The 25,435-nt window shown below is 40.6% G+C and overlaps 1 protein-coding gene and 1 long non-coding RNA gene across 2 annotated transcripts in view; one reads left to right on the top strand and one right to left on the bottom strand.

Annotated features, from left to right (window-relative positions):
- The window catches only part of LOC144891401 (uncharacterized), a 245,166-nt gene that overhangs the window by 91,814 nt on the left and 127,917 nt on the right, over positions 1–25,435 (bottom strand). The window lies entirely within an intron of this gene.
- Positions 1–25,435, top strand: part of LOC137416123 (kinesin-like protein KIF11-B) — a 175,931-nt gene that overhangs the window by 130,699 nt on the left and 19,797 nt on the right. Inside the window, exons 8-9 of the mRNA XM_078774983.1 lie at positions 3,917–4,139; positions 4,769–4,975. Of these exons, the coding sequence (XP_078631109.1) occupies positions 3,917–4,139; positions 4,769–4,950 (405 nt within the window). The 3' untranslated portion in view covers positions 4,951–4,975. The remainder of the gene's footprint in view (positions 1–3,916; positions 4,140–4,768; positions 4,976–25,435) is intronic.

Below are 25,435 nucleotides of genomic sequence, written 5' to 3'. Positions count from 1 at the left end.
GTGAGGAGCGATTGGAGAGGAGCGTGAGGAGCGATTGGAGGGGTGTGTGAGGGATTGGAGTGTGTGAGGGATTGGAGAGTGTGAGGGATTGGAGAGTGTGAGGGATTGTTGAGTGTGAGGGATTGGAGAGTGTGAGGGATTGGAGAGTGTGAGGGATTGGAGAGTGTGAGGGATTGGAGAGTGTGAGGGATTGGAGAGTGTGAGGGATTGGAGAGTGAGGGATTGGAGAGGAGTGTGAGGGATTGGAGAGGAGTGTGAGGGATTGGAGAGGAGTGTGAGGGATTGGAGAGGAGTGTGAGGGATTGGAGAGGAGTGTGAGGGATTGGAGAGGAGTGTGAGGGATTGGAGAGGAGTGTGAGGGATTGGAGAGGAGTGTGAGGGATTGGAGAGGAGTGTGAGGGATTGGAGAGGAGTGTGAGGCAGGATTGGAGAGGAGTGTGAGGCAGTATTGGAGAGGAGTGTGAGGCAGTATTGGAGAGGAGTGTGAGGCAGTATTGGAGAGGAGTGTGAGGCAGTATTGGAGAGGAGTGTGAGGCAGTATTGGAGAGGAGTGTGAGGCAGTATTGGAGAGGAGTGTGAGGCAGTATTGGAGAGGAGTGTGAGGCAGTATTGGAGAGGAGTGTGAGGCAGTATTGGAGAGGAGTGTGAGGCAGTATTGGAGAGGAGTGTGAGGCAGTATTGGAGAGGAGTGTGAGGCAGTATTGGAGAGGAGTGTGAGGCAGTATTGGAGAGGAGTGTGAGGCAGTATTGGAGAGGAGTGTGAGGCAGTATTGGAGAGGAGTGTGAGGCAGTATTGGAGAGGAGTGTGAGGCAGTATTGGAGAGGAGTGTGAGGCAGTATTGGAGAGGAGTGTGAGGCAGTATTGGAGAGGAGTGTGAGGCAGTATTGGAGAGGAGTGTGAGGCAGTATTGGAGAGGAGTGTGAGGCAGTATTGGAGAGGAGTGTGAGGCAGTATTGGAGAGGAGTGTGAGGCAGTATTGGAGAGGAGTGTGAGGCAGTATTGGAGAGGAGTGTGAGGCAGTATTGGAGAGGAGTGTGAGGCAGTATTGGAGAGGAGTGTGAGGCAGTATTGGAGAGGAGTGTGAGGCAGTATTGGAGAGGAGTGTGAGGCAGTATTGGAGAGGAGTGTGAGGCAGTATTGGAGAGGAGTGTGAGGCAGTATTGGAGAGGAGTGTGAGGCAGTATTGGAGAGGAGTGTGAGGCAGTATTGGAGAGGAGTGTGAGGCAGTATTGGAGAGGAGTGTGAGGCAGTATTGGAGAGGAGTGTGAGGCAGTATTGGAGAGGAGTGTGAGGCAGTATTGGAGAGGAGTGTGAGGCAGTATTGGAGAGGAGTGTGAGGCAGTATTGGAGAGGAGTGTGAGGCAGTATTGGAGAGGAGTGTGAGGCAGTATTGGAGAGGAGTGTGAGGCAGTATTGGAGAGGAGTGTGAGGCAGTATTGGAGAGGAGTGTGAGGAAGTATTGGAGAGGAGTGTGAGGAAGTATTGGAGAGGAGTGTGAGGAAGTATTGGAGAGGAGTGTGAGGAAGTATTGGAGAGGAGTGTGAGGAAGTATTGGAGAGGAGTGTGAGGAAGTATTGGAGAGGAGTGTGAGGAAGTATTGGAGAGGAGTGTGAGGAAGTATTGGAGAGGAGTGTGAGGAAGTATTGGAGAGGAGTGTGAGGAAGTATTGGAGAGGAGTGTGAGGAAGTATTGGAGAGGAGTGTGAGGAAGTATTGGAGAGGAGTGTGAGGAAGTATTGGAGAGGAGTGTGAGGAGGAGTGGGATTGGATAGGTGTGAGGAGTGGGATTGGATAGGTGTGAGGAGTGGGATTGGATCGGTGTGAGGAGTGGGATTGGAGAGGCGTGAGGGTGAAGAGGAGTGAGGGGTCAAATCAATTGTATTCATTCCACCATTTCTGGATCTGATGAATTGCCAGTCACTATTTTGTAAAATTTATTGTGCAGCATCTAAATCAAGATATTAAAATGTCACACACATCCATGCCCGTGGGATTCCCACGGGTGACCCCACTAGTATTTATATATATATGTATACATACATACTGTATATACATATACATACACATTGGGGTGGTCCACAATCATTTTTAAAATTTTTTTTTGCAATGTCATGTTCTCACCCTCTAGAACTGTTCCAATACTTACAAAGACTCTGCTGGTGACATACAAATGAAATTGAATAATATATATGGGTAGCTCATGGTCATCAAATTTCCCCATATGGTCTTACACTAACGTCGTACAATACCATGGACACTGAAACAGTTTCTGATTGTCGCATACTTTTACAGGAATTTTAAGTTGAGTTATGAATACCCTGCATGCCTTGTTGATGTTTTATGAAGGAAAATATGTTTTGAGGGGTCTACGCAGTGTGCATTGTACCCTGTAGAGGAGGCTGGCCGGAGCATGTGTGTTAATTGAACAAGGACTGGGCACCGAACTGCTATTTCTTGCTTGTCGCCACCACATACTTGAAATTGTGATTGGAGCAGTGTTTGTGAGCTGCATGGGGCCCTCCTCTGGACCAGAGATCTTAATCTTCAAACGATTCCAGGCTCGCTGGGAATTTCTGGATCAGGATAACTTTGATGATGCAACCACAGATGAATTGGTTAGTGAATCCCTTTCTGATATCAAGGATGATGTTCTGCTTTTCATTGGGAGTCAGCTTGCTGAAATCCAGCCAAGAGACGATTATCGGGAATTATTGGAACTGTGTAATCTTTCTGGGTGGAGATCCTGCAAATGGAGTCCGTTTCATGGCCCCAGGACCCATGCACCATGCCCGTTGGATGTCAAAGGTCATCTATAGCCTGAAGGTTTGGATGTTCAGAAGTCAGTTCAAACTCACTGGCAAAGAGCAGAAAGGACTGAGAGACATTGCCATCTTCACCATCCGTATTTACATCAGAGCATGGATGACAGCTCCTCTTGCGGCTTCTGCCCCAAACAGTGATTTGCTTCTTCTAAAATCTCTGGTGCAGTACAAAGATGTAAACCAAGCAATTTCGAAGGCAGCAACCATGAAACTAGCAGGCCATCTGTGGTACTTATCGGAGGACCCGATTGGTCTTGCTTTTTTTGACAAGAATGTGCCTGCAGCAGTGAAACAACAAATGGTCCTCGCACTGGAGAATGAAGGACAAGAAGATCCTCCAAAGCGCATCCAAGTTGATCTGGGAAATATTCAGGAAAGTGGTTTGGAAGACTTTGTGACACAGAAATCTCGCACGCTTTTTGAAAAGATGGACCTTCCTGACAGTTTTCTGAAAGCAGACCCAGAGACTTGGGACGACCGAGACGATTTTAAAGCAGCGTGTGAGACTGAAGGACATGAAAGTGGTAAATGACCATGCGTAACGAGGAGTTGCACTAATTCAGGAGTTCAGTGGACTGCTGACACATGATGAAGATCAACTTCAGTTCCTGCTGCAGGTTGTGCAGGAACACAGGAAAACATTCCCTGACAGCAACAAGAAGACCCCAACTGGAAAAGACTGAATAACCAGCTGGTAGATGTGTTTCGAATTTGTATGTACTGTATGTGTAATTTGTGTATTGCGTTATATACCAATTTCACCTGTATAGTGTATAGACTATACATACTGAAATTTCAAGTTAGTTGAGCTACCTCTACATATTAAAATAGATCCCGAAAACTTCACCAACAGTGTTTTTATGACCAAAGGAACAATTATGGATTGTGTAAATGTGTAAATGAATGGTCCGGTTGAGATAATCCTGAAGAAGCATCGTGAGAATATGGTGGCCTTGATGCACAACACCCGATGCACAACCTTCGTTTTCACTTTGTGTTGATCTCTCGATCTCAATTGAAAATGCTAGTTTTATTTTGGTATCCATCCAGGCTGACTACAGAGACCATGTGCTGACTGTGCAATCTTCCAACAGCACATGCCAAGGAGTTTTGACAACCTCGGAGATGATATTCGCTCATGTCATGACAGTCGACACAAGGACATGGTGGCTGGGCTGGATGGCTTGCGTTCAGACATGAATAGGGATCATACGAAGTTACGCGAGCTTGCCGAAGAGGCAGAAGCTCACAACGAGCGGTCTCACAAACGCCTCTGCTACATTGCGGCTTGTGAACTACAGGATGTTATTTCCACAGGTGTGTCTTGATGCTCAAATATTCGTCACCTATGTCTGCAATGCTTTAAATTGCTCTCGTATGCTGGAAGCTTGTTTTGCTTTGCTTTTCTTCCTCTTCCCTCCAATATTCACCAATGCTCCAAAGTAAAGTTGTGCAAGTTAAATATTTCAACCAATTCCTGTATGAAGTCGTGCTGGAGTAATGAGTTTGTGAGCACTGTACAAATAGCATTTCAGTTTGTGGTTTGCTTTTTGAATGACTTTTGCCCTTCAATAACCTGATCATGGCACGTTTGATTTGACGTCAAATTGAGCGTCTGTATCCTCAGGGGGAAAGGGCTGTTGGTTTAGAGTGGGCATTGCTAATTCTTATGGTTTTCCAACACTTGATGTGACTGCATTGACAAGGAAACTAGCGTACATTCATTTCATACATCTGTCACAGTCATCATGTTTCACACTGAGTGGAGCTGTGGTTGGAGTTGCGTAGCACAGCCTTTGATGTATCTTGTGCTTATTTTAGTCTCGTCTTCGCTGTGGATTTTGGAAACCATTTATTTATCTTGTTTACTGCGAAATACTGACTTGATGGAAGTGTTATTACTGAATAATGTATTCTCCTTGGGCTGGTTCGCTTTATTTCCTCAGGCACCACACCGCAGCGCAAGTCTTACAACATTCCACGCAGTCTCACGCAAACAGATCCTAAGGAGGTGCTCCTTCAGAAGTTTTTGCAGCCAAATGCAGCTGCTACTGACACTGCTGATTCTAATGCTGCTGCTTGTGCGAACACAGTGGATCCCAAATGTGTACTGGAATGTGTCCTGTGAAGAGCAAGAGTGCGATGTGATTGAGGTGGGTCTTCATACTTGCTGTGAGTTCGATCCTCCTGCTTGCTGATTTTTACTTTAATTGTACACCGCACCTTTCCTATGCCATCTCCAGGCATTGCAAATCGTCATTGCCGGGCACCGAAGGGGGCTCGGCAGTGACGCACACTGAAAGGGAGTACTCGGTTTTCACTCTGGTTGTTGTACACCGCACCTTTCCTATGCCATCTCCAGGCATTGCAAATCGTCATTGCCGGGCACCGAAGGGGGCTCGGCAGTGACGCACGCTGAAAGAGAGTACTCAGTTTTCACTCTGGTTGTTGTACACCACACCTTTCCTATGCCATCTCCAGGCATTGCAAATCGTCATTGCTGGGCACCGAAGGGGGCTCGGCAGTGACGCACGCTGAAAGAGAGTACTCAGTTTTCACTCTGGTTGTTTGTTGTACACCGCACCTTTCCTATGCCATCTCCAGGCATTGCAAATCGTCATTGCTGGGCACCGAAGGGGGCTTGGCAGTGACGCACGCTGAAAGGGTGTACTCAGTTTTCACTCTTTGTTTGTTGTACAACGCTCCTTTCCTATGCCATCTCCAGGCATTGCAAATCGTCATTGCTGGGCACCGAAGGGGGCTCGGCAGTGACGCACGCTGAAAGAGAGTACTCAGTTTTCACTCTGGTTGTTTGTTTTCTTGGTTGTTTGTTTGTTTGTTTGTCCAGACGATATCTCAGCCATCCTTTGAGCTCAGAAGCTGAAATTTCGGCACAATAGTGAGCAAGTCCTTTGTCAAAAACGGTATTTTCTGTTTTTTGATTAATCAATTAATTGATGAGTTATTTAATTATTAGCGATTAATTAAGTACTTAATTAATTACATTTCATTTCTCTTCTGACCATTAACTCAGGCACCTTTTGAGTTAGGAAGCTGATATTTGGACATGCCAATGACAAGGTGATTTGGCTGCAAAGGCTATTTTTGATTTATTAATTAATCAATTAATCGATTAATTATTTGATTAATGACCAAATATATATATATATTTTTAAAGTCACAGATTCTGATGAAATGGTGGTGGTTTGTGTTCTCTGACCGAATTGATTAATAATTTAATTTTTTATGATTATTATTTATTTATTTATTTTCATTATTAATCATTTATTGTACACCGCTCCTTTCCTATGCCATCTCCAGGCATTGCAAATCGTCATTGCCGGGCACCAAAGGGGGCTCGGCAGTGACGCACGCTGAAAGAGAGTACTCAGTTTTCACTCTGGTTTCTTGTTTGTTTTCTTGTTTGTTTTCTTGCTTGTTTGTTTGTTTTCTTGGTTGTCCGGACGATATCTCAGCCATCCTTTGAGCTAGGAAGCTGAAATTTCGGCACAGTAGTGAGCAAGTCCTTTGTCAAATACGGTATTTTTTGTTTTTTGAATAATCAATTAATTGAGGAGTTATTTAATTATTAGCGTTTAATTAAGTACTTATTTAATTAATTAAATTTCATTTCTCTTCTGACCATTAACTCAGGCACCTTTTGAGTTAGGAAGCTGATATTTGGACATGCCAATGACAAGGTGATTTGGCTGCAAAGGATATTTTTGATTTATTAATTAATCAATTAATCGATTAATTATTTAATTATTCGATTAATGACAAAAAAATTTTTTTTTTTAAAGTTACAGATTCTGATGAAATAGTGGTAGTTTATGTGTTCTCTGACCAAATTGATTAATAATTTAATTTTTTTATGATTATTATTTATTTATTTTCATTATTAATCATTTATTTATTTTCTTTCTCATTTGGCCAATATCTCAGGCACCTTTTGAGCTGGGAAGCTAATATTTGGACATGAGTGACCAAGTGATGTGGCTATCAAGGATATTTTTGATTTATTGATTAATCATTTCATCTATTAATTATTTATTGATTAATCGATTAATTATTTATTGAGTAATCAATTAATTATTTAATTTTTTATAAATGACTTATTTAATTAAATTTCTAAAAGATACATCTTCGGATGAAGCACTAGTGGTTTAGTTATGCGATTAGCCAATTGATTATGAAAATATTTTGTGATAATCTTTTATTGATTTTAATTATACAATTAATCAATCAATTAGTGTACACCCCTCCCTCCCAATGCAGCCTTAATGAGCTGCACTGCGGTATTGCCGGGCGCCAGAGGCGCCCCGGCAATGCCGCGCTGCAGCATATTTAATTATTTGGCATGGGGCGGTGTACTTTGAATGTATTTGTACTTGTTTGTCTTCTTTCTCATTTGGCCAATATCTCAGGCACCTTTTGAGCTCAGAAGCTAATATTTGGACATGAGTGACCAAATGATGTGGCTATCAAGGATATTTTTGATTTATTGACTAATCAATTAATCAATGTATCGACTAATTATTTAATTATTCGATTAATTACTAAAAAAAATTTTTTTTTTTCAGTTACAGATTCTGATGAAATGGTGGTGGTTTATGTGTTCTGTGACCGAATTGATAAATAATTGTACACCGCTCCTTTCCTATGCCATCTCCAGGCATTGCAAATCGTCATTGCTGGGCACCGAAGGGGGCTCGGCAGTGACGCACGCTGAAAGAGAGTACTCAGTTTTCACTCTGGTTTCTTTCTTGTTTGTTGTACACCGCTCCTTTCCTATGCCACCTCCAGGCATTGCAAATCGTCATTGCCGGGCACCGAAGGGGGCTCGGCAGTGACGCACGCTGAAAGAGAGTACTCAGTTTTCACTCTGGTTTCTTGTTTGTTTTCTTGTTTGTTTTCTTTCTTGTTTTCTTGGTTGTCCGGGCGATATCTCAGCCATCCTTTGAGCTAGGAAGCTGAAATTTCGGCACAGTAGTGAGCAAGTCCTTTGTCAAATACGGTATTTTTTGTTTTTTGAATAATCAATTAATTGAGGAGTTATTTAATTATTAGCGTTTAATTAAGTACTTATTTAATTAATTAAATTTCATTTCTCTTCTGACCATTATTAACTCAGGCACCTTTTGAGTTAGGAAGCTGATATTTGGACATGCCAATGACCAGGTGATTTGGCTGCAAAGGATATTTTTGATTTATTAATTAATCAATTAATCGATTAATTATTTAATTATTCGATTAATGACCAAAAAAATTTTTTTTTTAAAGTTACAGATTCTGATGAAATAGTGGTAGTTTATGTGTTCTCTGACCAAATTGATTAATAATTTAATTTTTTTATGATTATTATTTATTTATTTTCATTATTAATCATTTATTTATTTTCTTTCTCATTTGGCCAATATCTCAGGCACCTTTTGAGCTGGGAAGCTAATATTTGGACATGAGTGACCAAGTGATGTGGCTATCAAGGATATTTTTGATTTATTGATTAATCATTTCATCTATTAAGTATTTATTGATTAATCGATTAATTATTTATTGAGTAATCAATGAATTATTTAATTTTTTATAAATGACTTATTTAATTAAATTTCTAAAAGATACATCTTCAGGTGAAGCACTAGTGGTTTAGTTATGCGATTAGCCAATTGATTATGAAAATATTTTGTGATAATCTTTTATTGATTTTAATTATACAATTAATCAATCAATTAGTGTACACCTCTCCCTCCCAATGCAGCCTCAATGAGCTGCACTGCGGTATTGCCGGGCGCCAGAGGCGCCCCGGCAATGCCGCGCTGCAGCATATTTAATTATTTGGCATGGGGCGGTGTACTTTGAATGTATGTGTACTTGTTTGTTTTCTTGTTTTCTTTCTTGGTTGTCCGGGCAATATCTCAGCCATCCTTTGAGCGAGGAAGCTGAAATTTCGGCACAGTAGTGAGCAAGTCCTTTTTCAAAAACGGTATTTTTGTTTTTTTGATTAATCAATAAATTGAGGAGTTATTTAATTATTAGCGATTAATTAAGTACTTATTTAATTAATAAAATTTCCTTTCTCTTCTGACCATTAACTCAGGCACCTTTTGAGTTAGGAAGCTGATATTTGGACATGCCAATGACCAGGTGATTTGGCTGCAAAGGATATTTTTGATTTATTAATTAATCAATTAATCGATTAATTATTTAATTATTTGATTAATGACAAAAAAATTTTTTTTTTTAAGTTACAGATTCTGATGAAATAGTGGTAGTTTATGTGTTCTCTGACCAAATTGATTAATAATTTAATTTTTTTATGATTATTATTTATTTATTTTCATTATTAATCATTTATTTATTTTCTTTCTCATTTGGCCAATATCTCAGGCACCTTTTGAGCTGGGAAGCTAATATTTGGACATGAGTTACCAAGTGATGTGGCTATCAAGGATATTTTTGATTTATTGATTAATCATTTCATCTATTAATTATTTATTGATTAATCGATTAATTATTTATTGAGTAATCAATTAATTATTTAATTTTTTATAAATGACTTATTTAATTAAATTTCTAAAAGATACATCTTCGGATGAAGCACTAGTGGTTTAGTTATGCGATTAGCCAATTGATTATGAAAATATTTTGTGATAATCTTTTATTGATTTTAATTATACAATTAATCAATCAATTAGTGTACACCTCTCCCTCCCAATGCAGCCTCAATGAGCTGCACTGCGGTATTGCCGGGCGCCAGAGGCGCCCCGGCAATGCCGCGCTGCAGCATATTTAATTATTTGGCATGGGGCGGTGTACTTTGAATGTATGTGTACTTGTTTAATTTTTTAATGATTATTATTTATTTATTTTCATTATTAATTATTTATTTATTTTCTTTCTTATTTGGCCAATATCTCAGGCACCTTTTGAGCTGGGAAGCTAATATTTGGACATGACAGTGACCAAGTGATGTGGCTATCAAGGATATTTTTGATTTATTGATTAATCATTTAATCGATTAATTATTTATTGATTCATTAATTAATTATTTAATTTTTTATTAATGACTTATTTAATTAAATTTCTAAAAGATACATCTTCAGATGAAGCACTAGTGGTTTAGTTATGCTATTAGCCAATTGATTATGAAAATATTTTGTGATAATCTTTTATTGATTTTAATTATACAATTAATCAATCAATTAGTGTACACCTCTCCCTCCCAATGCAGCGTCAATGAGCTGCACTGTGGTATTGCCGGGCGCCAGAGGCGCCCCGGCAATGCCGCGTGTCGGATATTTAATTATTTCGCATGTGGGCGGTGTACTTTGAATGTAGCTTTACTAGTTTGTTTTCTTTCATTCTTTTTTGTTTGTTTGTTTGTTTGTCCGGGCGATATCTCAGCCATCCTTTGAGCTAGGAAGCTGAAATTTCGGCACAATAGTGAGCAAGTCCTTTCTCAAAAACGGTATTTTTTGTTTTTTGATGAATCAATTAATTGAGGAGTTATTTAATTATTCGCGATTAATTAAGTACTTATTTAATTAATCAAATTTCCTTTCTCTTCTGACCTTTAACTCAGGCACCTTTTGAGTTAGGAAGCTGATATTTGGACATGCCAATGACCAGGTGATTTGGCTGCAAAGGCTATTTTAGATTTATTAATTAAGCAATTATAATTATTCAATTATTCGATTAATGACTGAATTTTTTTTTTTTTTAAAGTTACAGATTCTGATGAAATGGTGGTGGTTTATGTGTTCTCTGACCGAATTGATTAATAATTTAATTTTTTTATGATTATTATTTATTTATTTTCATTATTAATCATTTATTTATTTTCTTTCTCATTTGGCCAATATCTCAGGCACCTTTTGAGCTCGGAAGCTAATATTTGGACAGGAGTGACCAAGTGATGTGGCTATCAAGGATACTTTTGATTTATTGATTAATCAATGAATCGATTAATTATTGTACACCGCTCCTTTCCTATGCCATCTCCAGGCATTGCAAATCGTCATTGCCGGGCACCAAAGGGGGCTCGGCAATGACGCACGCTGAAAGAGAGTACTCAGTTTTCACTCTGGTTTCTTGTTTGTTGTACACCGCTCCTTTCCTATGCCATCTCCAGGCATTGCAAATCGTCATTGCCGGGCACCAAAGGGGGCTCGGCAGTGACGCACGCTGAAAGAGAGTACTCAGTTTTCACTCTGGTTTCTTGTTTGTTGTACACCGCTCCTTTCCTATGCCATCTCCAGGCATTGCAAATCGTCATTGCCGGGCACCAAAGGGGGCTCGGCAGTGACGCACGCTGAAAGAGAGTACTCAGTTTTCACTCTGGTTTCTTGTTTTCTTGTTTTCTTGCTTGTTTGTCCGGGCGATATCTCAGCCATCCTTTGAGCTAGGAAGCTGAAATTTCGGCACAGTAGTGAGCAAGTCCTTTGTCAAAAACGGTATTTTTTATTTTTTGATTAATCAATTAATTGAGGAGTTATTTAATTATTAGCGATTAATTAAGTACTTATTTAATTAATTAAATTTCCTTTCTCTTCTGACCATTAACTCAGGCACCTTTTGAGTTAGGAAGCTGATATTTGGACATGCCAATGACCAGGTGATTTGGCTGCAAAGGATATTTTTGATTTATTAATGAATCAATTAATCGAATAATTATTTAATTATTTGATTAATGACAAAAAATTTTTTTTTTTTTAAGTTACAGATTCTGATGAAATAGTGGTAGTTTATGTGTTCTCTGACCAAATTGATTAATAATTTAATTTTTTTATGATTATTATTTATTTATTTTCATTATTAATCATTTATTTATTTTCTTTCTCATTTGGCCAATATCTCAGGCACCTTTTGAGCTGGGAAGCTAATATTTGGACATGAGTGACCAAGTGATGTGGCTATCAAGGATATTTTTGATTTATTGATTAATCATTTCATCTATTAATTATTTATTGATTAATCGATTAATTATTTATTGAGTAATCAATTAATTTAATTTTTTATAAATGACTTATTTAATTAAATTTCTAAAAGATACATCTTCGGATGAAGCACTAGTGGTTTAGTTATGCGATTAGCCAATTGATTATGAAAATATTTTGTGATAATCTTTTATTGATTTTAATTATACAATTAATCAATCAATTAGTGTACACCTCTCCCTCCCAATGCAGCCTCAATGAGCTGCACTGCGGTATTGCCGGGCGCCGGAGGCGCCCCGGCAATGCCGCGCTGCAGCACATTTAATTATTTGGCATGGGGCGGTGTACTTTGAATGTATTTGTACTTGTTTGTTTTCTTTCTTGGTTGTCCGGACGATATCTCAGCCATCCTTTGAGCTAGGAAGCTGAAATTTCGGCACAGTCGTGAGCAAGTCCTTTGTCAAATACGGTATTTTTTGTTTTTTGAATAATCAATTAATTGAGGAGTTATTTAATTATTAGCGTTTAATTAAGTACTTATTTAATTAATTAAATTTCATTTCTCTTCTGACCATTATTAACTCAGGCACCTTTTGAGTTAGGAAGCTGATATTTGGACATGCCAATGACCAGGTGATTTGGCTGCAAAGGATATTTTTGATTTATTAATTAATCAATTAATCGATTAATTATTTAATTATTCGATTAATGACCCAAAAATTTTTTTTTTTTAAGTTACAGATTCTGATGAAATAGTGGTAGTTTATGTGTTCTCTGACCAAATTGATTACCAATTTAATTTTTTTATGATTATTATTTATTTATTTTCATTATTAATCATTTATTTATTTTCTTTCTCATTTGGCCAATATCTCAGGCACCTTTTGAGCTGGGAAGCTAATATTTGGACATAAGTGACCAAGTGATGTGGCTATCAAGGATATTTTTGATTTATTGATTAATCATTTCATCTATTAATTATTTATTGATTAATCGATTAATTATTTATTGAGTAATCAATTAATTATTTAATTTTTTATAAATGACTTATTTAATTAAATTTCTAAAAGATACATCTTCGGATGAAGCACTAGTGGTTTAGTTATGCGATTAGCCAATTGATTATGAAAATATTTTGTGATAATCTTTTATTGATTTTAATTATACAATTAATCAATCAATTAGTGTACACCTCTCCCTCCCAATGCAGCCTTAATGAGCTGCACTGCGGTATTGCCGGGCGCCGGAGGCGCCCCGGCAATGCCGCGCTGCAGCATATTTAATTATTTGGCATGGGGCGGTGTACTTTGAATGTATGTGTACTTGTTTGTTTTCTTTCTTGGTTGTCCGGACGATATCTCAGCCATCCTTTGAGCTAGGAAGCTGAAATTTCGGCACAAGAGTGAGCAAGTCCTTTCTCAAAAACGGTATTTTTTTTTTTGATTAATCAATAAATTGAGGAGTTATTTAATTATTAGCGATTAATTAAGTACTTATTTAATTAATCAAATTTCCTTTCTCTTCTGACCATTAACTCAGGCACCTTTTGAGTTAGGAAGCTGATATTTGGACATGCCAATGACCAGGTGATTTGGCTGCAAAGGATATTTTTGATTTATTAATTAATCAATTAATCGATTAATTATTTAATTATTTGATTAATGAAAAAAAAACTTCTTTTTTTTTTAGTTACAGATTCTGATGAAATAGTGGTAGTTTATGTGTTCTCTGACCAAATTGATTAATAATTTAATTTTTTAATGATTATTATTTATTTATTTTCATTATTAATCATTTATTTATTTTCTTTCTCATTTGGCCAATATCTCAGGCACCTTTTGAGCTGGGAAGCTAATATTTGGACATGAGTGACCAAGTGATGTGGCTATCAAGGATATTTTTGATTTATTGATTAATCATTTCATCTATTAATTATTTATTGATTAATCGATTAATTATTTATTGAGTAATCAATTAATTATTTAATTCTTTATAAATGACTTATTTAATTAAATTTCTAAAAGATACATCTTCGGATGAAGCACTCGTGGTTTAGTTATGCGATTAGCCAATTGATTATGAAAATATTTTGTGATAATCTTTTATTGATTTTAATTATACAATTAATCAATCAATTAGTGTACACCTCTCCCTCCCAATGCAGCCTCAATGAGCTGCACTGCGGTATTGCCGGGCGCCGGAGGTGCCCCGGCAATGCCGCGCTGCAGCATATTTAATTATTTGGCATGGGGCGGTGTACTTTGAATGTATCTGTACTTGTTTAATTATTTACTTAAATAAATTTAATTATTAATTGTTTACTTATTAATTCCAAAAAAAATAAAAATATTCCAGTGACAGATTCTGATGAAATGGTGGTGGTTTATGTGTTCTGTGACCGAATTGATTAATAATTGAATTTTTTCATGATTATTATTTTTTTGTTTTCATTTTTAATCATTTATTTATTTTCTTTCTCATTTGGCCAATATCTCAGGCACCTTTTGAGTTGGGAAGCTAATATTTGGACATGACAGTGACCAAGTGATGTGGCTATCAAGGATATTTTTGATTTATTGATTAATCATTTAATTGGTTAATTATTTATTGATTAATCGATTAATTATTTATTGATTAATCAATTAATTATTTAATTTTTTATTAATGACATTTAATTAAATTTCTAAAAGATACATCTTCGGATGAAGCACTTGTGGTTTAGTTATGCTATTAGCCAATTGATTATGTAAATATTTTGTGATTATATTTTATTGATTTTAATTGGACACCGCACCTTTCCGATGCCATCTCCAGGCATTGGAAATCGTCATTACCGTGCACCGAAGGGGGCTCGGCAGTGACGCACGCTGAAAGGGAGTACTCAGTTTTCACTCTGGTTGTTGTACACCGCTCCTTTCCTATGCCATCTCCAGGCATTGCAAATCGTCATTGCCGGGCACCAAAGGGGGCTCGGCAGTGACGCACGCTGAAAGAGAGTTCTCAGTTTTCACGCTGGTTTCTTTCTTTCTTGTTTGTTTGTTTTCTTTCTTGGTTGTCCGGGCGATATCTCAGCCATCCTTTGAGCTAGGAAGCTGAAATTTCGGCACAGTAGTGAGCAAGTCCTTTGTCAAAAACGGTTTTTTTTTTTGATTAATCAATAAATTGAGGAGTTATTTAATTATTAGCGATTAATTAAGTACTTATTTAATTAATAAAATTTCCTTTCTCTTCTGACCATTAACTCAGGCACCTTTTGAGTTAGGAAGCTCATATTTGGACATGCCAATGACCAGGTGATTTGGCTGCAAAGGATATTTTTGATTTATTAATTAATCAATTAATCGATTAATTATTTAATTATTTGATTAATGACAAAAAATTTTTTTTTTTTAAAGTTACAGATTCTGATGAAATAGTGGTAGTTTATGTGTTCTCTGACCAAATTGATTAATAATTTATTTTTTTATGATTATTATTTATTTATTTTCATTATTAATCATTTATTTATTTTCTTTCTCATTTGGCCAATATCTCAGGCACCTTTTGAGCTGGGAAGCTAATATTTGGACATGAGTGACCAAGTGATGTGGCTATCAAGGATATTTTTGATTTATTGATTAATCATTTCATCTATTAATTATTTATTGATTAATCGATTAATTATTTATTGAGTAATCAATTAATTATTTAATTTTTTAGAAATGACTTATTTAATTAGATTTCTAAAAGATACATCTTCGGATGAAGCACTAGTGGTTTAGTTATGCGATTAGCCAATTGATTATGAAAATATTTTGTGATAATCTTTTATTGATTTTAATTATACAATTAATCAATCAATTAGTGTACACCTCTCCCTCCCAATGCAGCCTCAATGAGCTGCACTGCGGTATTGCCGGGCGCCGAAGGCGCCCCGGCAATGCCGTGCTGCAGCATATTTAAATATTTGGCATGGGGCGGTGTACTTTGAATGTATGTGTACTTGTTTGTTTTCTTGCTTGCTTGTTTTCTTGTTTGTTTGTCCGGGCAATATCTCAGCCATCCTTTGAGCTAGGAAGCTGAAATTCTGGCACAATAGTGAGCAAGTCCTTTATCAAAAACGGTATTTTTTGTTTTTTGATTAATCAATTAATTGAGGAGTTATTTAATTATTAGCGATTAACTAAGTACTTATTTAATTAATCAAATTTCCTTTCTCTTTTGACCATTAACTCAGGCCCCTTTTGAGTGAGGAAGCTGATATTTGGACATGCCAATGACCAGGTGATTTGGCTGCAAAGGCTGTTTTTGATTAATTAATTAATGAATTAATCAATTAATCGATTAATTATTTAATTATTCGATTAATGACTTTTTTTTAATTTTTTTAAATTTACAGATTCTGATGAAATCGTGGTGGTTTATGTGTTCTCTGACCGAATTGATTAATAATTTAATTTTTTCATGATTATTATTTATTTATTTTCATTATTAATCATTTATTTATTTTCTTTCTCTTTTGGCCAATATCTCAGGCACCTTTTGAGCTCAGAAGCTAATATTTGGACAGGAGTGACCAAGTGACCAAGGATATTTTTGATTTATTGATTAATCAATTAATCGATGAATTATTTCTTGATTAATTATTGATAAATCAATTAATTATTTAATTTTTTATTAATGACTTATTTAATTAAATTTCTAAAAGATACATCTTCGGATGAAGCACTAGTGGTTTAGTTATGCTATTGGCCAATTTATTAAGAAAATATTTTGTGATAATCTTTTATTGATTTTAATTATACAATTAAGCAATCAATTAGTGTACACCTTTCCCTCCCAATGCAGCCTCAATGAGCTGCACTGCGGTATTGCCGGGCGCCAGAGGCGCCCCGGCAATGCCGCGCTGTAGGATATTTAATTATTTGGCATGGGGGCGGTGTACTTTGAATGTATCTGCACTTGTCTTATGTATATTTGAGTTATTATCCTTTGCATTCCTCTGGCCCTCCCCCCCAACCCCACCCTCCATCCACCAAGTAAAATTGAGTAGATAAGCTGGTTGCGTTAATGTGGTGTTGATACCATTTCTTTATTTATATTGATTCTTAATAAAGTTGCGCCACAAGTGCACAAGATCGCCATCCATGTTGCGACTGTTATTGATTCGGGTTCCAGTGGAGTGTTTCCATGTATGTCCGCACACTGCGACAGCATCTTTCACTGGCAACTTATTTCGCTGCCCAAAAAAAAAAAATCTGTTTGCGGTTTTGAACTCCAACGCTGTATTTTTTTTAATTTTTTTAATTTTTTTTTTTACAGAATCGAGGCTCGTAAAAGAGTTAACATTTATCACACAAACAAATCAAACAGACAAACAAAATATATAAAAAGAGGGAGCGGTAGACAAGATGGGGAGAGAGGGGAAGCACACAAACACAACATTTGAGAGCAGGGACATCGGGAGATGTGTGGGAGGGAGAGGGTTTGGGGGGAGGAGGCACGGGAAAGGGGGGTGGGGGTGGGAGAGGTATAAAGCACATGGACACCAAGGACTTCCAGGAAAGAAGTTGGTATTTCAAAAAAGTGGATTTGGGGTGAAATTAGCGGGGGTAGAAAAGATCAAGGTTTTGGATATGGGAAGATAAGAGATGGTGGTGAACAGCTGTTTTAAAGACCTGGAGGGAGGAGTGGGATTGAAGAGAGTGAGGGAGTTTGTTCCAGAGGTGGGAGAAAGGAGGAGTGAAGGAGTGAAGGAGTGAAGGTGAGCAGAGAGTCTTGATTTTGGCAGTTTAACCTTAAGAGGGTTGCAGGCAGATCTTGTGCGACCTGTAGGAATATTTGGGGGACAGAGCCCCAGAGAGAGCTGGGGGGGCAAGGCCGGAGAGGAGTCGGTAGAAGACGGAAAGACCACCAACCTGCCTGCGGTGAGTGAGTGGAAGGCCCTTGGAGTTAGCTTCATCGCGGGAGATTCCAATGATTCTGAACGCTTTGGTTTCAACAGCGTGAAGACGAGCTAGGTGTGAGGCAGGAGCACCAGCCCAGAGGGGAGAGCAGTATTCCATTGAGCTGCGGATGAAAGCCTTGTATGTGGTGAGGAGCTCAGGTGTGCCAAGGAAGGACTTCGCACGACGGAGGATGCCCAGTCGGCGAGTGGCTTTGGAGGCCAGATTTGAAATGTGGTTTTCCCACGAAAGATCATGGCAGATAGTGAGACCCAAAAGCTTGAGTGACAGAACTTCTTGGAGAGGATTATTCAGAAAGTGGATGAGAGGGTTGTCCAGTTGGTCTTTTCGGAGAGACATCGTAAGAGAGTGAGATTTGTCAGGATTGAAAGACATGGTCCACTTGTTTGCCCAGTCTGTGATTTTGTCCAGGTCTGCAGAGAGTGAGGAGGCTGCAGACTGCCGATCTGAGGGATGAGGAATGGAGCGACAGAGAGTAGAGTCATCAGCAAAGAGATAAAGAGGATTTTCAAGAGAGTCAGAGAGATCATTGATGAAGACCAGGAAAAGCACAGGGCCCAGAACACTGCCTTGGGGAACTCCAGCCTGAACAGGAAGAGGAGATGAGAGAAACACATTCAGGGCCACACGTTGACTACGACGAGAGAGGAAGTCCGCCAGCCATGCGTGGAGATTTCCATGGATACCAAAGGCGGCGAGTTTGGTGAGCAGAGCCGGGTGCCAGACTGTATCGAAGGCACATATGTCAAGGGAAACAGCTCTAATTTCCTGTTTGGCATTGAGGACCTCCATCCATTGTTGAGAAAGCAGAAGGAGCATGTCCAGAGTAGAGTGACCAGGTCTGAAACCAAATTGATGATCAGAGATCAAGCCATTGGAGAAGAGGAAAGATTTCATATCCGAGGCAATGATGGATTCCATGACTTTGCTGATAATTGAGAGAAGACTGATTGGTCTGTAGTTGCTAGGATCTGTTTTTGCACCTTTTTTGTGCAAAGCGGTGATGTTGGCTGATTTCCAAGCAGATGACAGATGACCTTGAGCAAAAGAGAGGGTGAAGAGAACAGAGAGAGGGAGTTAAAGAGCGGAAGAACAGGATTTTAGGACCCGTGGGCTGATGCCGTCTGGTCCAGTTGCAGAATCAGAGTCGAGGGTTGACAGAAACTTTTCCACCTTGTCAGGAGGAAAGGACACAGAGTCCAGGAGCAGCTGCGTACAACTGGGTATGGTGGGTACAGAGAGGGATGGGTTTGGGACACAAGATTTAGAGGCAAACACAGAGTTGAGGCATTCAGCTTTTTCATGTGCGGAATCAGATGTGTAGCCGTTTAAGGTGAGGGAAGGGATGGAGGGGGAACAAACACCAGAAACAGATTTCACCAGACGCCACCATGATTTGGAAGAGGGAGACTGATAAGAGAGTTCGGTCTTGAGAACGGAGAGATATTGTTTCCTGGCTCTCCTGAGGGTGGACACACACTTGTTTCGGGCTTTGTGAAAGGAAATGAGATTTCGTTCCGTTGGATTTGCTTTCCAGGAGACGAAGGCAAGTTGTTTCTGGGCAACAGCCTCACCACAAGAATCCGTGTACCATGGACGAGAGGAAGGGTATGACAACTGAAGACGAGATGGGATAAATCTGTGCATGAGAGAGAGCAATTTACTTTGGAAGAATTCCCAGGATGAGTTGATGTCAGAGGCGGTAGAGATGGGAGACCAGTCCAGATGATTGATGGCTGCTTGAAGACCGTGCCAGTTGGCCTGAGCGAAATGCCAGACTCGTCGACGCTGAGGAGGCTCTCTGAGAATGGTCAGAGAGATGTCCACTTTAACAAGCACATGATCAAATGAGCCGATTGGACCAGAAGAAGAGCAGCAGACATTTTCAGGGAAGTTAGTCATAACCAAGTCCAGAAGAGAAGATGCTCCGTTGACTGATATCCGGGTCGGGAAATTGACAGATTGTGTCAGTCCCAGTGAGTCGCAGAAGTCCTTTGCTGAGGAGCCATGGTTGGTGAGAGAGTGAACCCACACCCAGCCAACTGGCATGGTGACAATTGTTATGGATTCGTCACTTCCGTTGTGGTGGTTTTCATCCACTGTAAACATTTCTGATTCCATGTGTTATTATTGTTGTCATTTAAAGGGAATAGATATTTCTCTTTTCAAAAGTTAAAAGTTAATGTTTTAAATGAAACAGGAACCGGACGGCGACGAAGAGGAAGAGGAAAAAAAGAAGGCGGAGCGAGTGAGTCGGATAAGAAGGAGCCGAGCTATTTGCGGTCTGGAGCGAACGGTGGCGAACAACAGTCACGAGCGAGCTTTCGGGTTTCCCAGGAAAGGGATTCTTGTGACAGAGTGGTTATCGCTGTGACAGATTAACCTGCGTGTCAGGTTTTGCGATCGATTCAGGAGAGAATCATAGTCGTGCCGTTGCGCCACGAGACCGGGCCGTCGGCCATTTTGACTCGCGCAGGACTTGTGCTTCGCTCACGGTTTCGTCTCATTTCGACCATTTTCCCCGCATTCAGACGTCAATCTGGGGTGTGTGTGTGTGTGACGTGGCGTTTGAGTGGAAAGTCTGCGTGTCGCCGACTGGGAGCTGTGGAACGTCCATACCCGAGGGTGTGATTTCCCAGTCACTTGGAGGGTGCCTTTGGATTTCCCAGTCGCCTGGAGGGCGCCTTTGCCCCGCTTTGGCAGTGGGACTGTTCTTGCCATCCGAACGGGATTCTGGTCTCGATTGGACATCGTTCTGGCGATCGCTGGAGCGAATCAACTTTGGCTTGAAGCCGGGAATAAGAGACATTGGGGATGTTCTTGTTTCACTCACTTGGAGCACAGTGAGTTATATATTACAAAACTGATGGTACCATCATAGGACATATTGATTGTACTTTTGATTACTATTATTGTTGTACTGTTATTTTTGTGTGATCTTAATGCAATATTTGTTTGTGAGTAATAATTGGGGTGGCTTCTCCATTGATCTTTGACATACAGAATAACACATTTTTCTGCAGTGACTCCTCTCGGGGCTCGGAGGTACACCGTGACCAGGGGGTCGGTGTGGAGCACGTAATATAAATTAGGAGCTCGTCCGAGAAATTGGGACTCGTCCAAAATTGGCCCAAATTGAAATTGGGGTCCTCATCCTGGATCAAATTCCCGAATAACATTCGTCCGGGATAGAATTCCCTAACATTCCCAGGATTCCCAAATTTGGAATTTTTTGAACATTCCTAAATTTTTCAAAAAAAATTGAAACAAAATTTGTGTGAAGGTTAACCGGTGGTAACTGATAGTCACCATGGTGTTTGACGCAGAAAAGTTTGCGGCGTCCCCTAATGAGGCACAGTTACTTGCGTTAAAAAGATCGGAACTCTTGATATTGGCCAAACATTGTAACTTGGAGGTCCGAGCTCATATGAAGAAAGCAGAGATGCAGACATTGGTGGTAGAATCTCTGGTGGGACAGGGAACATGGACAGAAGTAGCCTTGGATTGGTTACCCAAGGAAAAATAAAATGTGCAGCCCCGGAAAATGGAGATGCAACTGCAGAGCCAGGAAAGGTTAACAGAGTTGGAATGGAAAGCCGAGGAGAGAAGAGCAGAGGAAAGGAGAACTGAAAGGGAACTCGAAGAAAGAAGAGAAAAGGAAAGAGCAGAGGAGAGGAGAGCTGAAAGGGAGTTAAAGGAACGTGGCATGGAGTATCAGAAGGAAGTTAAACTCAAGGAGCTGGAATTAATGGGAGAACGGAGAGAAGTCGTATCCATGCCGGCTAGTTCGACAACTAGTCAGAACACCTGGGATGTTGGTCGGCATGTGAGGCTGGTTCCACCCTTCAATGAAAAGGAGGCAGCCAAGTTTTTTTTACACTTTGAGAAAGTGGCTCAAATGGTAAAATGGCCTGTGGGGTCCTGGACTATGTTAGTGCAAAGTGTTCTGGTGGGTAAAGCTCAAGATATATTTTTGGCTTTACCGATTGACAAATGTACAGATTATGAGGAAGTGAAGAAAGCTGGAAAGTGAATGAAAGAAAGCCAAGAAAGCTGGAAGAAAGTGAAATACAAGTTTGTGTGGCAAGGGTGCCTGGAGGGCGTGAATGGTTTTGGTGTCCTGTTTTCTGAGGAGTTTGTAGACAGTGTGGTGAGTGTGACGAGAGTGAGTGACAGGTTGATGATGGTGAAAATGATGATTGGAAAGCTCTTGGTGAACGTCATCTCGGGATATGCTCCGCAGGTTGGTCGGAGCGATAAAGAGAAGGACAAGTTCTGGTGTGTGATAGAGAAGCTGATGGAAAACGTGAAAGATGAGGAAGTTGTTGTGGTAGGAGGAGACCTAAATGGACATGTGGGAAGGAGTATAGATGGTTTTGAGGGAGTTCATGGGGGTTACGGATATGGTGTGAGAAATGGAGAAGGTGAAAGGACTTTGGAGTTTGCTGATGGAGCTGATTTGTTGATTTGTAATACTCAGTTCCAGAAAGAGGATAATAAGGTTGTTACATACATGTCAGGTGGGTCGACGACAACCGTTGACTACCTGATGGTGCGTAGGCGAGATTGGGGGCACTTCCAGTACACAAAGGTGATCCTGGGGGAGGAGGCTGTTTCACAGAACCACTTGGTTGTCTGCGACATAAGGGTGAAAGGTACGAAGAGAGCTCGGCGGGTGAAGTACCAACCGAGAATGAAGGTGTGGAGGTTGAAAGAGGTGACAGTAAGGGAGGCATTAAAAGAGAGGCTGAGTAGGGTAGAGGATGATGTCGTTGAGCTTGAAAGTGGTTGGATGTCAATGAAAGCTAGTCTGTTGGGAGCCGTTGGTGAGGTATGTGGATGGACAAAAGAACCACCGGGGCACTAGGAAACATGGTGGTAGGATGATGAAGTTGGAAAGAGGATTTGACGAGAAGAGGTAGAAGTTCAAGGAGTGGCAGAAGTCGAAGGGTACGGGAGCAGAAACAGCAGAGCATGAAAGTTATAAGGCAGCCAAGAAGGCTGCAAAGAAAGAGGTAGCAAAGGCGCAGGAGGCATGTAGGAAAATGTTCGGAGAACGCTTGGATTCGGAAGAGGGTCAGAGAGCAGTAGTATTGAGGATTGCAAAGCAGATAGCGAAAGAGAGGTGTGGTGTGATGGGGGTGAGTTGCTTGAAGGATGAAGTGGGACAAATCGTTGTGGACCCAGATGGAATTAAAGGAAGATGGAAAAGATATATGGAAATGCTGTTGAATACAGAGAATGAATGGGATGGCAACATAGAGAGTAACCCAGTTTTAGGACCGGCAGAGAAGATAACTGAGAAGGAAGTTGAGGAAGCAATAAAAGCAATGAAGAGTAGAAAAGCGGGAGGGCTGACGGGAGTTTTGGGAGATATGTTGAAGGCAGCAGGCAGTTGGGGTGTGAAGAGAATGACAGAGATCTGTAATCTGGCGGTGAAAGAAGGCCGCATTCCAGTGGATTGGGAACTGAGTACCCTCGTCCCTCTATACAAGGGGAAAGGTGACCCTCTAGAGCAGCGTTTCTCAACCGGGGGCCTGTGGCCCCCCAAGGGGGCCACGGGCCTTCGACCGGGGGGCCACGAGCGGACGCCGAAAAACTGCGATTCAGAATGCAGAAGCTTGTAATGTACAATTAAGGTGACTAGTCTCCGGTCATAGTGTCAAAGTAAAAAGGGTAGATGAGTTTAACCTTCTCTAAAAAAGGGTAGATGAGTTTCTCTCCATCTCTTTCTGCTTCTTTACATCTCTACTTCCTTTCTTCTCCTTCCCTCCAGAGCACTTTTCTAAACCTAATTTTCAACCTTACTGTATTACCGTTACAAAAGTAATTAATTCGTATTTGCAATTTTTTTCTCAGATGTCGAAGGCTCGAAAATGGAATGACAGCTATGTCAAGTTTGGATTCACGAATGTCAGTCGAGATGGCGTGGACTGCGCGCAATGTCTGCACTGCTCGGTCGTGATGTCAAATGCGTCACTACGTCCTTCCAAACTTTCAAACCATCGCGACAAGATGCATCCCGGAAGGAAGGAAGATAATATCGACGCTCTGTCTGCGAAACGATCACGATATGACCGTGAAGCGACACTTCCCAAATTTGGATTCCGGCCAGAAGAAAAACCTGCTCTTCAATCCAGCTACGAAGTGGCATACCGAATTGCGAAGTGCAAGAAGCCGCACACTATTGCTGAGGACCTTATCAAGCCATGTACAGAGAAAATGGTGGAATTGATGATCGGACCAGAGGCGAAAAAGAAGATCCAGCAAGTTTCGCTCTCTAATGACACGATCCGACGACGGATTGACGACATGGCTGCTGATGTGTGCCGTCAAGTTTGCTCCGAAATCAAACAAAGCACGCTGCAGGCTAGCCTTCAATTAGACGAGTCTACCGACACCGCCCTGGAGAGCCAGTTGATCGCCTTCGCTCGCTATGAGAGAAAGGGAAAGATGAAGGAAGAGTTCTTGTTCTGCAATACCCTACCAACCACAACGACAGCGGCAGATATCAAAGCTATTGTGGACTCTTTTTTTTGAAGCTAACGGACTCGGTTGGCAGAATTTCAAGCACATTTGTACTGATGGTGCCCCAGCGATGGTCGGCGTCAGAGGAGGGTTCGTCACGCTTGTGAAGAACGAATGGCCCCATGTGACGTCCTCCCACTGTTCGCTACACCGATACGCTCTTGCGTCAAAGACTCTTCCGCCTCGTTTGCTGGAAGTCATGGACGTCGCGGTCAAAGTGATCAACTTCATTCGAGCGAAGGCCAAAAATCATCGGCTCTTCCAACTACTGGCCAACGAAATGGGAGCGGAACATGTTGGACTTCTGTTCCACACCAAAGTCCGTTGGCTATCGAGGGGGAAATGCCTCTCTCGGCTGTATGAACTCCGGGTTGAGGTGGAAATCTTCCTGCGAGACAACGAAAACAACCTCCATGTCCACTTCGACAATGAAGAGTTCGTCATGATGCTCGCCTACCTGGCCGATATATTCGGCCAACTCAACGAAATGAACCAGTCCTTGCAAGGCCGTGATGTGACAGTCAGTGACGTTCAAGACAAGCTTGCCGGACTGTCTGCTAGAATGGAAGTCTGGCAGGCACGAATCAAGGCCGGGTCCACTGCCTCGTTTCCTTTCTTGGACGAGCACCTGCAGACGCAGAGGATTGAGCTTCCCGTCGGCATCAAAGATTGCATCACTAGACATCTCGACAATCTCTCCGCTGAGTTCAAATCATATTTCGACGATGCACCGTTGGATGTTCCGTGGCACAAAGACCCGTTCAACGCCAAAATTGAACCTACTGAAGACGAAGCAGACGAGCTGGCAGAGTTGAAGGTTTCAAAAGCAATGAAGCTGGTCTTCAGTAACAAAGAAGACCTCTCCACCTTCTGGTTGTCTGTTCAGGATGCGTATCCACTACTCAGCAAGAAGGCATCCGTAATGCTCATTCAATTCGCCACAACATATCTTTGCGAATCTGGATTTTCTGACCTTGCGACCATTAAAACGAAGTCCAGAAACCGTCTTGACGTTGGGAACGATATTCGCCTTGCTGTGTCCAAGACGGAGCCGGACATAAGAGGCCTCGTCAGACAAGCCCAACAGCAAGTGTCTCATTGATTGTATTGCTTAGAAAAATGTTTACTTTGATTTATCTTTTAAGACTGAGTAAATAAATTTCATAAAACGAAATCTGCATCTTTTATTGAAGGGCAGGGGGCC

Source organism: Myxine glutinosa, chromosome 3 (genome assembly GCF_964187855.1).
Source record: "Myxine glutinosa chromosome 3, kmMyxGlut1.1, whole genome shotgun sequence".
Taxonomy (NCBI): Eukaryota; Metazoa; Chordata; class Myxini; order Myxiniformes; family Myxinidae; genus Myxine; species Myxine glutinosa.
The sequence above is the reverse complement of the archived record's forward strand: the minus strand, read 5'-3'. Positions and strand labels throughout refer to the sequence as shown.